The sequence below is a fragment of the Pyrgilauda ruficollis genome, unplaced genomic scaffold (assembly GCF_017590135.1).
Source record: "Pyrgilauda ruficollis isolate IOZ18807 unplaced genomic scaffold, ASM1759013v1 scaffold3, whole genome shotgun sequence".
Classification (NCBI taxonomy): Eukaryota; Metazoa; Chordata; class Aves; order Passeriformes; family Passeridae; genus Pyrgilauda; species Pyrgilauda ruficollis.
In genome coordinates, this window is record NW_024524377.1 from 20,608,388 (window position 1) to 20,621,571 (window position 13,184).

The following is a 13,184-nucleotide window of genomic DNA, read 5'->3' on the forward strand; positions in this document are numbered from 1 at the left end:
AAGAGATATTAAATTCCAGATATTTAAGAAAGTATAAATGATTTCTAAACTGTACAATAAAGAATCTTTAGCATATTAAGTAATTTCTTTTTGTCATTCCTGTATGGTAATTTTGCATTCCTTCATGAATAGAATTAGGTATAGGTGTTTGTCTCATCTGGAGTATGTTAAAATCATGGCACAGGGTATTTTTCTTTATGCATCAGAGTTAAGAGGTCTCACTGCATGTTTTGCTCATGAGACTTGCTCTCTCCATGACTTTGGGCATATTACTTTTTCTCTATGCATCACCTTACATAAAAGATAAGTAAAGCCCTTTAAAAAACAATGTACTGCAGAACGAGTAGGTAATTATCATGTTTTAAATTCAAAATAGTTGAGATGCCAACAAAAAGAAGTTGAGGACAAAACTCCCAGCTGAGCCACTGAAACTTCTGAATGGCCCAAATCTCTGTGCAGTGTCTGCTTTTTGCTTTCTAGGCCGTCTGTCTCTTCTTGTGTGCTGCAAGCAATGGATGATCCCTGCCTTGGGAACTCATGGCAAAGCAGCTTTCAGGTGGGCCAATGCCCTGTCACATTTTCTGGGCTGAATCCACTCATGGTCCTGAGCTGACAGGTGGTTCTGAGCAGCTCATGGGTGATTTAATTGGTGTGTGCAAAATGCAGCCTACAAGTTACTTGGATATGCAGCAATTAATAACCACAGCCAATGCTGTTACCCTTGCCTATGTCATTATTTTTTTTCCGATTTACTTCTGATGAAATTGATTAAAGTACTTCCATGTAGAGGATATATTTGTGAAGTTGAGGGATAATCAGATTTGCCTTATACTTGTCAGGAAACAGTATCAGAACAAATGCATGATTACCAGAGGTCATCCCACTCACCCAAAACCCATCCATCGTAGTTTTTGAATGTGTTTTTAGATTTTCTGTTACTCCCTAGAAACATGCTACCGTGGTATATGACTTGATTCTGTTCCCATTGAAATCAACAGCAAAATTGCCAGTGACTGATTGAAAAAGCCTGTTAAAAATGTTTCAAAGCATCGTTGTCATTTTGGTAGATTCAATTTGTTGGCCAAAAATTAGATTTCTAATTGTTTGCTTCAATCATAGTTAAAGAGAGACTGGCATCTCTTTATGTCAGTTCCACTAGGATTATTCCTTCTAACATGCTCTAAAAAAGATCTATTGCTCAAATTTTAAGCAAAAATTGGAAGATAGACCCTTAGCAATATAGAAAGAATCCAAATTCAGTGTTCAAGAACAATAAGAAAGAGCTCTGTTCTAATTCTTGCTAATTTACATAATATTTTTTTGGCTGCACTTACAAGTCATGTTTTCTCAAATATTCCAGTTGTCTTTTTTTGACTTTTAACCCTGAACTGCACTGTTTCTTAATCAGAAATTTCTATGTATAAGTAATAGTGGTTTAGTATTGAAGCTATTTTTGCTGTGAAATAGGGCAAAAAGAAATGTTTGCTTCTTTTCTTTGTGAAGGGGGGTGGTTTAATATTTTCGACGTTTTTTGTTGTGGTCACAAGTCAATGTGGTTTGAACAAGTTGGTTAGGTTCAGCTCTTAGTGCTTGGAGAGCACAACAGAACCATTGTGGAGCTTGGCTCAGGTGTAAGCCACTACTTTGATTTCATACCTTTCAAAAGAAAAAGTCCATACTTGACAGAATCCTAAACTTGGCAGCTATTTACAGAACAGTTTTTATTGTGTTCTGCTTGTTAGCATTATGGTTGCTTCTTACAACAGCATTTACTGCTTCAAGAGCCTTCAGAACACACTAGAAGTGCCAGGCCACTGTCCTTCTGTGCTATTACTAAATATAAATTTTTCCACTTGAGTCAACTGAGTGAAGATCAGATGTTTTACAAAGGGTTTGATTTTTATTTGCCCGAAGGCTACTCTGCTAAAAAAAATTCAGTGACCTCATAGCTGAAAGTGACTGCAGATTTCCCATTAAATAACTCAAGGGTTCTGCACAGCTCTGTGAACTAGGATTATATTTTTGTTCTGATTTTTGTAATTTCATTTTTGATTTAAATGAAAATTTCATAGACCTCGAGATCTCCCTGTTGGTACACCTCTTTGACTAAAATTTCCCTGATGCATTTGTAGGATATGAAAATTCTGTTAAACTAGACCAGCAGTCCCCTGGTATGCTCGGATAAAAGGAAAAGCCTTTCTTTGGGCTCATCTTCATTTGGTTTTCTCTCTGAAGTTCTGAAACAAATGTGCTGTGCAGCTTGTTTCTTTCTTCCGGCAACCTTGAGTCTTGTTATAGCTGGCGTTGGCAGCTCCAGCATAACCAATCTTCTTAGGCTTCTTCTAGCAGGAACTTGAAACCTGAAAAGAATACAGAATTCACTAAGATGTTCAGGGAATGTGGTCAGATTTTTGCTGTTGTAACAGCCAACTCCCACTCATGTGTCCGCCCACTCATGTCACTGGGATGCTGTGTGGCCTCTGTGGGTAATATGTGGGTTTGTAATTCTATGGAAGTCTCCTTGATGGATACAGAAGCTCATTCATAAGATATGGGTGATATTCATACTGCAAAAGTACTGTTAACTGATAAATTGAAGTCATTCCACTCTCCCTTAGTACAGCAAGCAGAAAAGGTTTTGAGTAATCACAGATCTTGGCTCCAGCAGGAGAATTTTTCTTAGGGTGCAGTATTCAGAAGCTGGTGGCACTATGTAAATAATTATTTGGCTGCCTCTGGGTGAGTATCTGGGCTCAGGATGGTATTCTTCCATGGTTATCTGTTGTGTCTGGAAAAGCCAGAGCTTTGTCTTCAATATGCCATAATTTCTTGAGTGTGCAGTCATGTCTGAGTGTTAATGTATGTTTGTCCTGATCTGATTTAACATGGTGCAGGGCAGCACCTTTCTCCACACCCATCACAGCTAGCTGTGCTGTGCTGACCCTTGGTGTGCTGTCAGCACAGTGAATGTGGAAGAGCACTATTTCAAAATTAGGAGGGTAGTGGAGAAGATATGTCATCTGCCTGAAGCTAACATCTCATTCAGGGAACAATTTTATCCAAGGTTAATGGAAGATCAGACTCTGTATCAGTCAGCTGAAGCAAGATCACGGTGATCTGTTAAACGTGGAGAAGTGCAGCTCCATTCCTGAGCTGTCATGGTGCACTTGCAGCATTTTGATAGGGTTTGACAGGTAGTGTTTGAGTATTTATTGACACAAATATCCTCTGTGCTGCCCTAAATGTCTCTTTTTCTGTTTGTGGGTGGAAATGAAAGGTTTGGGTGGGGAGAAGTGAGAGAAATTTCCTGCTATTTGTAAAGCGATGTGGGTACCCAGCAGTGGCTGAGTAAACACAAAAGGGAACACCCCCTGCACTGGGGTGGGTGAGCCCTGGCCAGCAGCCAAATGAGCCCAGCCACACACTCCCCTGCCTCAGTGAAGCCTTTGATACTGCAGGTGAGGGCACCACCTTTGAGAGAGGCACCTGCTTTTTAAAATACTTGCAGAGTTCTTGATCTAGCTGCAGGATTTTTATGAGTACTGTTGATAATGGGGTGTTCAGTGGTATCTGTGCTATAGGGAAGGCAATTCTTGAGGAATTACTTGATAATGTCATGATATTATGCAGGATAATACCCCCTTATCAAGGGTTTGTAAACTTTGCCTGAGAATTTCTGTAAATTACTTAAACCTTTCCTTAGGGCTTTTTAAAATAATACCACTTTAATCTTCTGTGAGAATGCAAAACAATGCATTTGTATTTGTGCTGGGTAGTTGTTGGGAAGGGGAGTAAAAGACTGGGAGATGTGTTGGATTAAATAGTCAACAGATTTCTTTGCTGCAGAGCTACTTTGGAGCGAGGGTATGTTCATCCACTCTTTCTCTCTCATTTTTCTTTATTAAGGTGGAGTTCAGCTGACTTTGTCAGTGGCTGTCCATAAACTGTGAAACAGGAGGATGCAGAAGACTATCCCCTGCATTTTTGTCCATGAGTGATAAGAGCACAAGATCATTAATACAAGTTTGCTGCAAAGATGAGTTCAGAGGAGAAGAGTATATCTCCAGCTCACAAAACATCCACTCCATCACATAGAAGTGCCTCCTCCTCATCATCGTCTCAGAGAGACAGGAGGCAGGTAAGGAAATCTCTAGTTGTTGGTACCATCTGGTGGGATGACAGATTTATTCCTGTAATGTGGCTGTTCTTGTTAGCTCTAGATTTGCTTGCTCATGGCATTGGATGATAGCACTAGAGCCAAAAATTGTTGATTTTTTGAATTTACTTTTTCCATTTCTTAAAGTGGCTTGAAAAAGATTTAGAAGCAGCATGGGCACTATGTGCAGCACTGGAGCAGGAAATATATAATCTCATGGACAAGTAGGAAACATGCTCTGGAGTCTTTTGGGAAGTGGTTTCTTTGGCAGCATGAGCCTACAGCTGCTTAAAGTCGTTCTGTGTTGTCTGTGAATATCTCTTTTTGTAAATCCAACAACAGAGATACATTATTGTTTTAGAAAGTGGTAATTCAGTTTAAATACCATATTGTTCATCCTTTCAGTAAGCACCTAACATTTTAATAGTTTCACTACAAATTAACACTGATTGTACTACCTCATAGAGTACTAATCCAGTTACGTCAGACTTCCATTTTTAAGGGATTCTTGTTTGTGTGGATGCAGTTCTCCAGGATCTGTTTGAGATGAAGACTGTATGAATTCCCCTCGTGACAATTTGAACTTTCCTGTGGGGTTTTTTGAGGGCTGGGTGTACAGTGTGGCCACATGATCGGTGGGAGCAGTTCAGAAAATATCAGAGCTATTTACTAGAGTTCAGATAACTTCTACACATATATTTTACAAATGCACAGGTTGATACAGAAAAATTGGTTTAGAACAGAAACATATTTTAAAACTGAAAGAGGCGAATAATTTAAAAAAACTCAAATAAAAATCATTAGCTTAGGAATATTTTCCCAGCTACTTGTATGACAGCTCTGAAGCTATTTTCTCAGCTGCTGTTGAGGAAGTTTCTTCCCTTACCTCTTAAAAAAAATTTTGAAACCCAAGAGTTTTTAATGAAAAATGTAAAATGTACAGGTTTCAATGTAAATAGTCTCACCACAAGGTACTTTTTAAATGTTAAATCAGAAGAGTTCTGATGTATGCTCAATAACAGACAGGAAATGTGTGCGGAATTTTTTTATAATTTCCGTTGCTTAAGTAGGTCCAAAAAGTATTTTCTCAGAGGTGATAAATATTTTCCCTTTTGCAGTGTACAGGACTTTGGATAGCTGTAGTTAGTTAATTAAGTCTTGGTTAGGATATAACCTTTTAATTTTTCATTAGTTCCATCTGGAGCAAGAATTTTGATATAATTTGTTTAAAGCCTCTGTGTATTTTATCTCCCACATTTAAGCCCAAGGAAGGTAAATGCAAGACTCGCAGGAACTGCTGGTCTCAGCTAAGAGCATATTCTCTGAGTTTTCATTGTAATTAGTTTGACACAACCACGCAACTAGGAATGAAAAAAAAAAAACAAACCAAAAACCTATTGGGAATACATTTTACCTCTAAATTTAATGGCTACCACATCTGTTACCATAGCAACGGTACAGAGCAAAGTATACCTGTCATCACAATGAAATGCATGCTTAACTTTAAGTCCATATTTGATCACAGAAACGTGAAGCATGATTTTAAAATAATGCTGTAAATGTTGATGGTGTGATGCATCCAGAGGATCCCATAAAGTGTGATGATGCTTAATGAGTACTTAGGCATGTAAATGTGGACTGGAAGGGCTACTCTGAGGCATTTGTTTTTTTGCCTTAGTTCTTTCAGTGTTAAAGCAGGAGAATGAATGGCTGAGCAATTTCTTCTGAAATGGAAAGAAAGAAATGGAGCTGCAGCATGCAACGCAGCGTGGACTGCAGTGGTGCTGTACTGAGGGAAAGGAGCATGCACACTTCCTCTCTGCCTGTAGACACAGTGAAACATTGATTTCATCCCACCATCCACTGTAACAACTGTATTTTTAATTTCTTTCCTTGCTTGTGGTATTATTTTTATACGTTTTGATTTTCACTGGCTTTTGCTCAAACACAGTGATAGCTAGGTGGTAAGGGATTTTGGTTCAGGGGCTGTTGGATTTTACTTTGAAAAGGCTTTAAAACTCTGTCTTGCTGCCTCCTTGGACTCTTCAGAGCAGCTAGTGGAAAAGCACTCTTCCTAAATTGGTAATATAAATGAATATGGAAAGTGATGTGACTGGATGAAGTGCCAGCGTAGCTTTTATTGTCATATGTGAGGATAACACTGGATATTTCTAGATGGTTAATGATTGAAACCTTCTCACCATATAATTCTTGTCAAAGTCATACCAGCAATTACGGAACAGTTTCCCAATAAATTATGGTACAGGAGGCTGAATGAGTGTGAACATGACTATGATAAATCATTTTGGGGAGAGTGGAAAATGTACTGTATATAATGCTGGCATTTTAATGTGTCTTTTTTTTTATTTGTACAATATACATCACCTATGAGAATTAGCAGTCAGCAAAAGCTTTGACATTGCCAATTTGCAGGCTCCATGACTAGTAGATAAATGAATAGACTAATGAAGCCAACAATAACTTTTCAGATTTTTCTTACCAATTTTCATTAAAGTGTGTTTAATTCGGATGATTAGATGGTAGAAGACCCAGAAAGAACCCGTTTTGTTTAACCCCTGAGGGTGGCAAGGCAGTTGTGATACCTTTGATAAGGACTACTTCAGAAGGGAGAAGCAACAGTTTTTTCTACTGTGGAACTGTTGCAGAGCATGAAACCTGTCACTTCCACTGTCAATAAGAGTCATCGTACAAAAGGTGGCATAAAAAGTTAAATTCTGATAGCCTTTTTTGTAGGCCATACTGACAAGGTAGATTCTTGTGTTTCATCCCTGAGGAAACACTGAAAACTCTGGCTTTATATTGCTACACAGCAAAATGGAGGAAAAGTAACAAGTCTTAGAAGTACAGCTGAATAGGATAAAATCATATGTTGTATATTCAGTTTTATGGGCGTAAGTTCTTTATGAATATTCTGGCTTTATATTTGTTGACTAAGGATGCAGCTTATAAGGCAGACTGTAGTACATTATGCATTCTCTGCAATGTGTGGGTTGTAATATTGTGAGGAGAAGAAAGAAGTAAATAGGGTTATTATTATAGGGTTAATGATGTGCAGTTTGGTAAATTGGAGCCTGACCTTAGGCTACTAAACTGAGTAGATAACTGATACAGAAGGAGAGCAATAATATTGAAACTGTGAACAAAGGGGAGATTTTGACTCTTCTGACCATCACCTAAAGGCTAGCTAATACATGGTGTAAAAATGGATATAGCGATGTTTTCTATTTTAAGTGTGAGCTCTCTTCTAATGTCTCAATTTTCCTTTTGGTCTTTTATGGGGGAGATCAGCATTCTCTCTCTCTTTTTGTGTTTTTCTTTACCAGTTTCCTTTTTCAAGAAATCTTTGGTTCTTTTCCTACACAGCAATCTCAAAAGAAGAAAAGCTTTTAGTCCTATTGCATTTAGCCTGTGTTGACACCTCTGTACCTGGAGAGCGTTCATGTTTCAAACAACTGTTGTCTTTTAGCCATATGTAAAGAGTGAAAGGTGGGGGCTTTGAAGGAAGAGGAGAAAAGATTTTCCAGAGCAGAGATCTGCTTTTCAGGTTTTGATATGACTTGTTTGTTTTGGTTGAGGTTTTCTTTTCTCTTCTGCACAAGCAGTATTGACTAATAGAAGAGGTGTGCACAGGGGATTCACAAAGGATTGAGTTTGGGCTGAAAATGTTTACCTGGCCATGAAATTTAAAAGCAGAGTGTGATTCCAAGGCTCTGGCCTTGCCTAAAGGTCTGCACTGGAAAATGCCTACTTAGCTTTTTGCAACCACTGTATTTTAATTATCAAAGTGGTCTCTTGAAAGTGGTATTTCCTAAGGTGGATATCACCATTTTGGAGATGCTTAAGACAGTGCTGCTCATAGAAGATTGCAATGTGACATAACCTAATGTATTCCAGGTGGAAGAGACATCTGAGCACATTTATGTACCTTTTTATTCTGAAAGTGGGTAGCAGTCTACATGCTTGCTCATGGCTGTCAGCCTGATGTGACATCTGGGAAAAATAATCCTGTTGTTTACCTGTAAATTCCACTTGTTCCTGTCTCTCTGTGACTTCAAAAACAGAAAGGCAAGGATGGGCAGTGTGGTAGACATAGTACAGACCTGAGAACATGCAGCTGTACTCCTAGCTTTGCTCTGTAACAAAGCATAGGCTTTGAGAAGCCTTTTTATTTTGCAGTAGTTTGTGAGGATTATTTTAATAATAATTATTAATCTTTCTGAGAGTTTCAAACTGAAGAGACTACTAAATGCCAAGTACTGTTGTTACAGTGATGTAATTCTCTTTTGCTCGCTTTCCTAATTAACTCTCTTTGCATAAAACTATTGAAGCAGGATTAGAGCAGGAAGTGTTGAGTACTTTAAAGGCAACAACTCACTGGAGCAAGCAAATGTTCTGAGGGAGCCAAAGAATGAAATGGCAAAATTGTTAACAAAAACAATTATTCTTTAAATTGATTAGTTGCTGCTACTCTACAACATTTTTTTTCCTGTTCCCTTGATCCTGTTCCCTTGATAGAGTTAGGTTTGGAAGGCAGTGGGTCTTACTTCAGTGTCTGACAAAATATCTGAAGCAGTGTAACTTTTCAAGCTGTAGAATACTCGTGTGAATGTTACATTAGGTTCAGTGCTGTAGCACTACTAAAAAATGAAGTAATAAATTTCAGACTGGTAAGATTTTTATCATTTAAATGATAAGATTGGTGAGTGAACATCTACACTAGAAACAGTCAGAAGCTGGCTAAGCTTACAAAGTGAAGCTCTCTGGACTACAGGTTTGTCTGGGGATGGGATAGGAGCCCCCTGCAAGTGAGACTGGGGGGGAATAGGTACAGGTTGATCCCAGGGGTGAGGCAGACCCCAAAGTATTGATGCTGATGGTGGATTTAATGTATGAGACATTCTGCAGAGTGGGAATCCTTGTGGGAAGGCTGCTGGCATACACGGGCAGCAGCATGTGCCCAGGATCCCAGTACACCTGGGTGCATCAGGCTGGCTCTCTGTGTGTGTGTGTGTGTGTGTGAAGCTAGCCTGCAGGCACACATAGCAGATGTCCTTCATGTTGTGCCTGTCTTTCTGCCTAGAATTTACCTGAGAGATAGACAGCAAACAGAAGAAGTACATCTGTCCATGTGCATAGGATGGGCCTCTGCAGTCCTGTTTGGAGGTACTTGGATCATGACTGCTCCTGCCCTTGGTGATACTGTAGTGGTGTAGAGACAAGATGCAGAGCACAGACCTGGACATTAATAGGTGGAGATGCTGCCTCTTCATAAGAAAGACTTGGCCTTAAAGCTTTGAAGAAATAAAATGGTCTGGAACAGTCAAGGAGAGGCAGTGATAGCGTTCATACCAGGCTGTCCCAGGGGGCTGTGTCTGCATGTTTTCTGAGTTTCATAAACATTGCTACCTCAGTTATCCTACCTCTAGGAGTGCTTTACAGGTTGCATGGAGAATGCTGAAGTTCAGATGTGGGTTATGAAGAAAGATTTATTTTTTAAAAATATGTCAGTTTGATTAGAAATGGTGCCTGTAGCTATCTTCTATTACAAAATCAGGGAAATTGCTCTCATAAAAGCTTAATTACCCATGCAAATTATGACAGATAATTTAAGGTGGTGTTTGCAGAACATGGTCACTTTTGCATTCCTCTTGTCTAATTTTTTTCCCTCATGCATACATGTCCTACATAAGGATGTCTCACTTTCCTTCACAATACAAAAACTCAAAGTGCAGCACACACACACACATATGAATCTGGAAGAACAAAGCGCTAAAAAAACTCTTCTGAAGTGTCATTTGGGAATCTAGGAAACAAATGGGGGAGAAGAAAGAGAAGCATGATTGTATTTTCACTTCTTCAGTGAGGAAAAGCACAAGGGTGAAGAGGGAGGGTGATGGGCAGGTATGATATGGAGGCTTCTGTTTTCCAGACAGTCATGTGTGATTGGGATTATCCACATGCAAAATATCCAAATGTATTAGACAGATAACTGTGTGCCTTAGTAATGCTATTTGCTGTTTTGACATTCTCTGTTCCTGTTTTTATTAAATACTTTACCCTGAAATTGAAAATAGAGTGATTACATAAAAAGTTTTCCCCCAGTAGAATAATATTTCATGTAAAAAAAAAAAAACAGATTAAAAAATTTTCAACGTTTTTCCTATCTCCTATATTTTTACACTGTGTAAATTGAAGTTTAAAGGCTATTGAGAAAGGATAAGTAGGTAGCTTACAGAAAGAAGTGAGAGAGTTACAGGAAGGAAGGTCTTTCTTCTTCTGAACCTATGCACTTTTTCAAGTGAGGTCCACCTTCTTCATTTATCATTTGTGTTATCATTGACTCCCTTTCATGTCTATAATGTTTTCATTCATAAAAAAAAAAAAAACAAAAACTTAGCTCATCAAGGAATTATTTCCTTTTGTTTATGTATTTTTATTTCCTCCTTTTTTTCTTTTAAACCCTATCAGCATCATTAAAATGAACTAGTAGCCTAAGGCTATTTAACAAAATATCAAGCCTTTTAATTGTAATCATTCAATAATCATAATAAAAGCTTTGTATCATTACCTAAAATTTGAATTCTCTCTGTCAGACACTGTAAATTTATCTGTTTGTGCTATCTTAAGGTAAGTGCAAAGGGAGAAGATTGTCATTAACACTCAGGCTGTGACGTGGCAGTTGTTCCAAACCATCATTCTGGCAAAAGAAAGGTTGCTGGTATAATGATAGATAGCTCTTTCCTGCTTTATCCAGTTGTGCTAATGATTCCCTCCTCATGAAGCAAGCTCTTCATGAGAGCAAGGCTTATTTGTCTTCAGGATTTGTCAAAAAGTACCTTGAAAAGCAAAGGCTTCCTTGCTGCTAAAGCCTAAAAGCATTGACATGAAGTACAATCCAAAGCTGGAAAGGGCTGACAGAGAGCTCCTGACTAACAAATCCTTGACATTTCTGTTGCACAAGAAGGGTTTACTTTGCATATCCCAGGAAAGAAGTATGCATACATGCCTGGATATTATTCATATGCTACAGAGCTGCATCTTATATATAATTGTCTTTCAGTAAAAAGGTTGCAAAGAGAAAATGTTGTTCTTAAGTACATTTCTGTACAAGATGAACATGTCTTACAAGAAGAAAAAAAATGTTAACTGTGTGTGCTATTCACAAAGTATTGCTAAGTTCCTTTGTCAGTTAGTTGATGCTGAGATTGCTGAAAACAGCTATGGAGCAGTGCCAATAGAAGAGACTGAGGATAAGAATAGGACCATGACTGCTTTACAGAAATTTAAAAACTGTGCTAGAAGATAGAAAGGAGCTATATATTGATGAGATTGTTTTGCTTTGCACTCACTCTTTTCTCACAATTATATTGAAGAATCTGTCTTTCTTCCAACATTTACAGGAGGAAAGCCAGAGCTGGCTAAGGAGCAGCCTAAGAGAAAAGCAAGTTTCAAAGTTATTCCCTTTGCAAATAATACTGCAATTTAACTCAGCACGTATCACAGCTTGTTTAGAAGGTAGTTAAAATTGGCATGTATGCAGTCAAATCTGTGTCTACCTTACTACTTCTGCTGTGTTTCAGATGACCAGAAAATAGTGTGGTTTTAATTGAGAGAAAGTGATTAAACATTGCACTTCATCCTAAATGGAATTCAAGTAAGAGTACAGTTTTGTTAGGTTGCAAAATTCCAGTGATTAGCAAATAATAAAAGATGCACCAGTTAGTACTTTGGTTTGAAAAAAACAGGACAAAAACCCAGACAGAAAAGCTCTATTTCGAGTGGCTGTTGTGTGACAGTGTATACCTACTGGTTATGGGTGTTGGAGACTGCTAGAATGCTGTGAAGAAGCAAAATGATCCACCAGATCTTTTTCATTAATTAGCTGTTAACCACATGTTGTGCAGATTTCTGAACTACAGAGAGTCTGTGTCCAACGTGAGTGATGAAATCCTCACCAGTTTGTATTTTTCTTGGAAATTAATAAATTATAGAGATGTCTTTGCATTAAATATAATTAATTCTGTTAAGTAAATAAGCAGTGAAGCAGAAGGGAGAGGCATGAGTGTCAGATTTGTCATTCACTGGATTTTCTGTCTCTACTTACCCAAAATCGGTTTTCTTTCCTTGCCTTTCCTGTGAAAACAGTTCATTGTCTTTTGTTCTGGGAAGTCAGATTCAGTAAAGTTAAATTAGGGCCTTCACCCTGTGGTCTGATGGAGACCAACCCTACTGGTGGAATGGGGAGGAGAACCAGAAGAAAGAAAAGGGAAAACCTGAGAGTTGAAATAAGAAGAGTTTAATAATTGAAATAAAATATAATAATGATTGTAAGGGAAAGAAAGAACATGAAAGAGAGAAAGAAATAAACCCCAAGAAAGGCATGTGATGCCCAGTACAATGGCTCACCACCTGCAGGCCCAAGCCCAGCCCTTCCCCCAGCAGTGATTGCCCTCTCACATCCAACTCCCCCAGTTTTACACTGCCCTTGGCATTCTGTGCTATGGAATGTCCCTTGGACCACTCCAGGTCACCTGTCCTGGCCATGCCCCTGCCAGCTCCTCGTGCACCTCCTCATTGGCAGAGTATGGGACACTGGGAAGCCCTTGATTTAGGGTAAGACCTACTCAGCAACAGCCAAACATCACTGTGCCTTCAATGGTGTTCTCATACCGAATCCAAAATGCAGCACTATACCAGCTACTTGGAAGAAAATGAACTCTGTCCCAGCCAAAACCAGGATGATGAGCTGTATGAGTCATTAAAGCCCAAAGTGAGAAAAGAAGTTGGCAAGATATGTGGAAGGGTAATGTAAAATATGTTTTTATTCTTGTCTTCCAGAGAAGATGAGAATATGATGCAACATCATACTGCTGTTTTATTTTCTCCATCAATTTCTTCCGCCTCCTTTGGGGAAATAAGAAAAAAAATGCCGGGTGGAACAAGCATTTGTGTTCCCCATGTGTTGGCTTGCTAGGGGTATTTTTAGGCAAATGTGTGCCACCTATGT

The 13,184-nt window shown here is 38.6% G+C and overlaps 1 protein-coding gene across 1 annotated transcript in view; it reads left to right on the forward strand.

Moving 5' to 3' along the window:
* Positions 1–4,001: 4,001 nt before the first annotated feature.
* Positions 4,002–13,184, forward strand: part of OSBPL6 (oxysterol binding protein like 6) — a 55,787-nt gene continuing 46,604 nt past the window's right edge. The window contains exon 1 of the mRNA XM_041473172.1: positions 4,002–4,138. Coding sequence (XP_041329106.1) covers positions 4,037–4,138 — 102 coding nt within the window. The 5' untranslated portion in view covers positions 4,002–4,036. The remainder of the gene's footprint in view (positions 4,139–13,184) is intronic.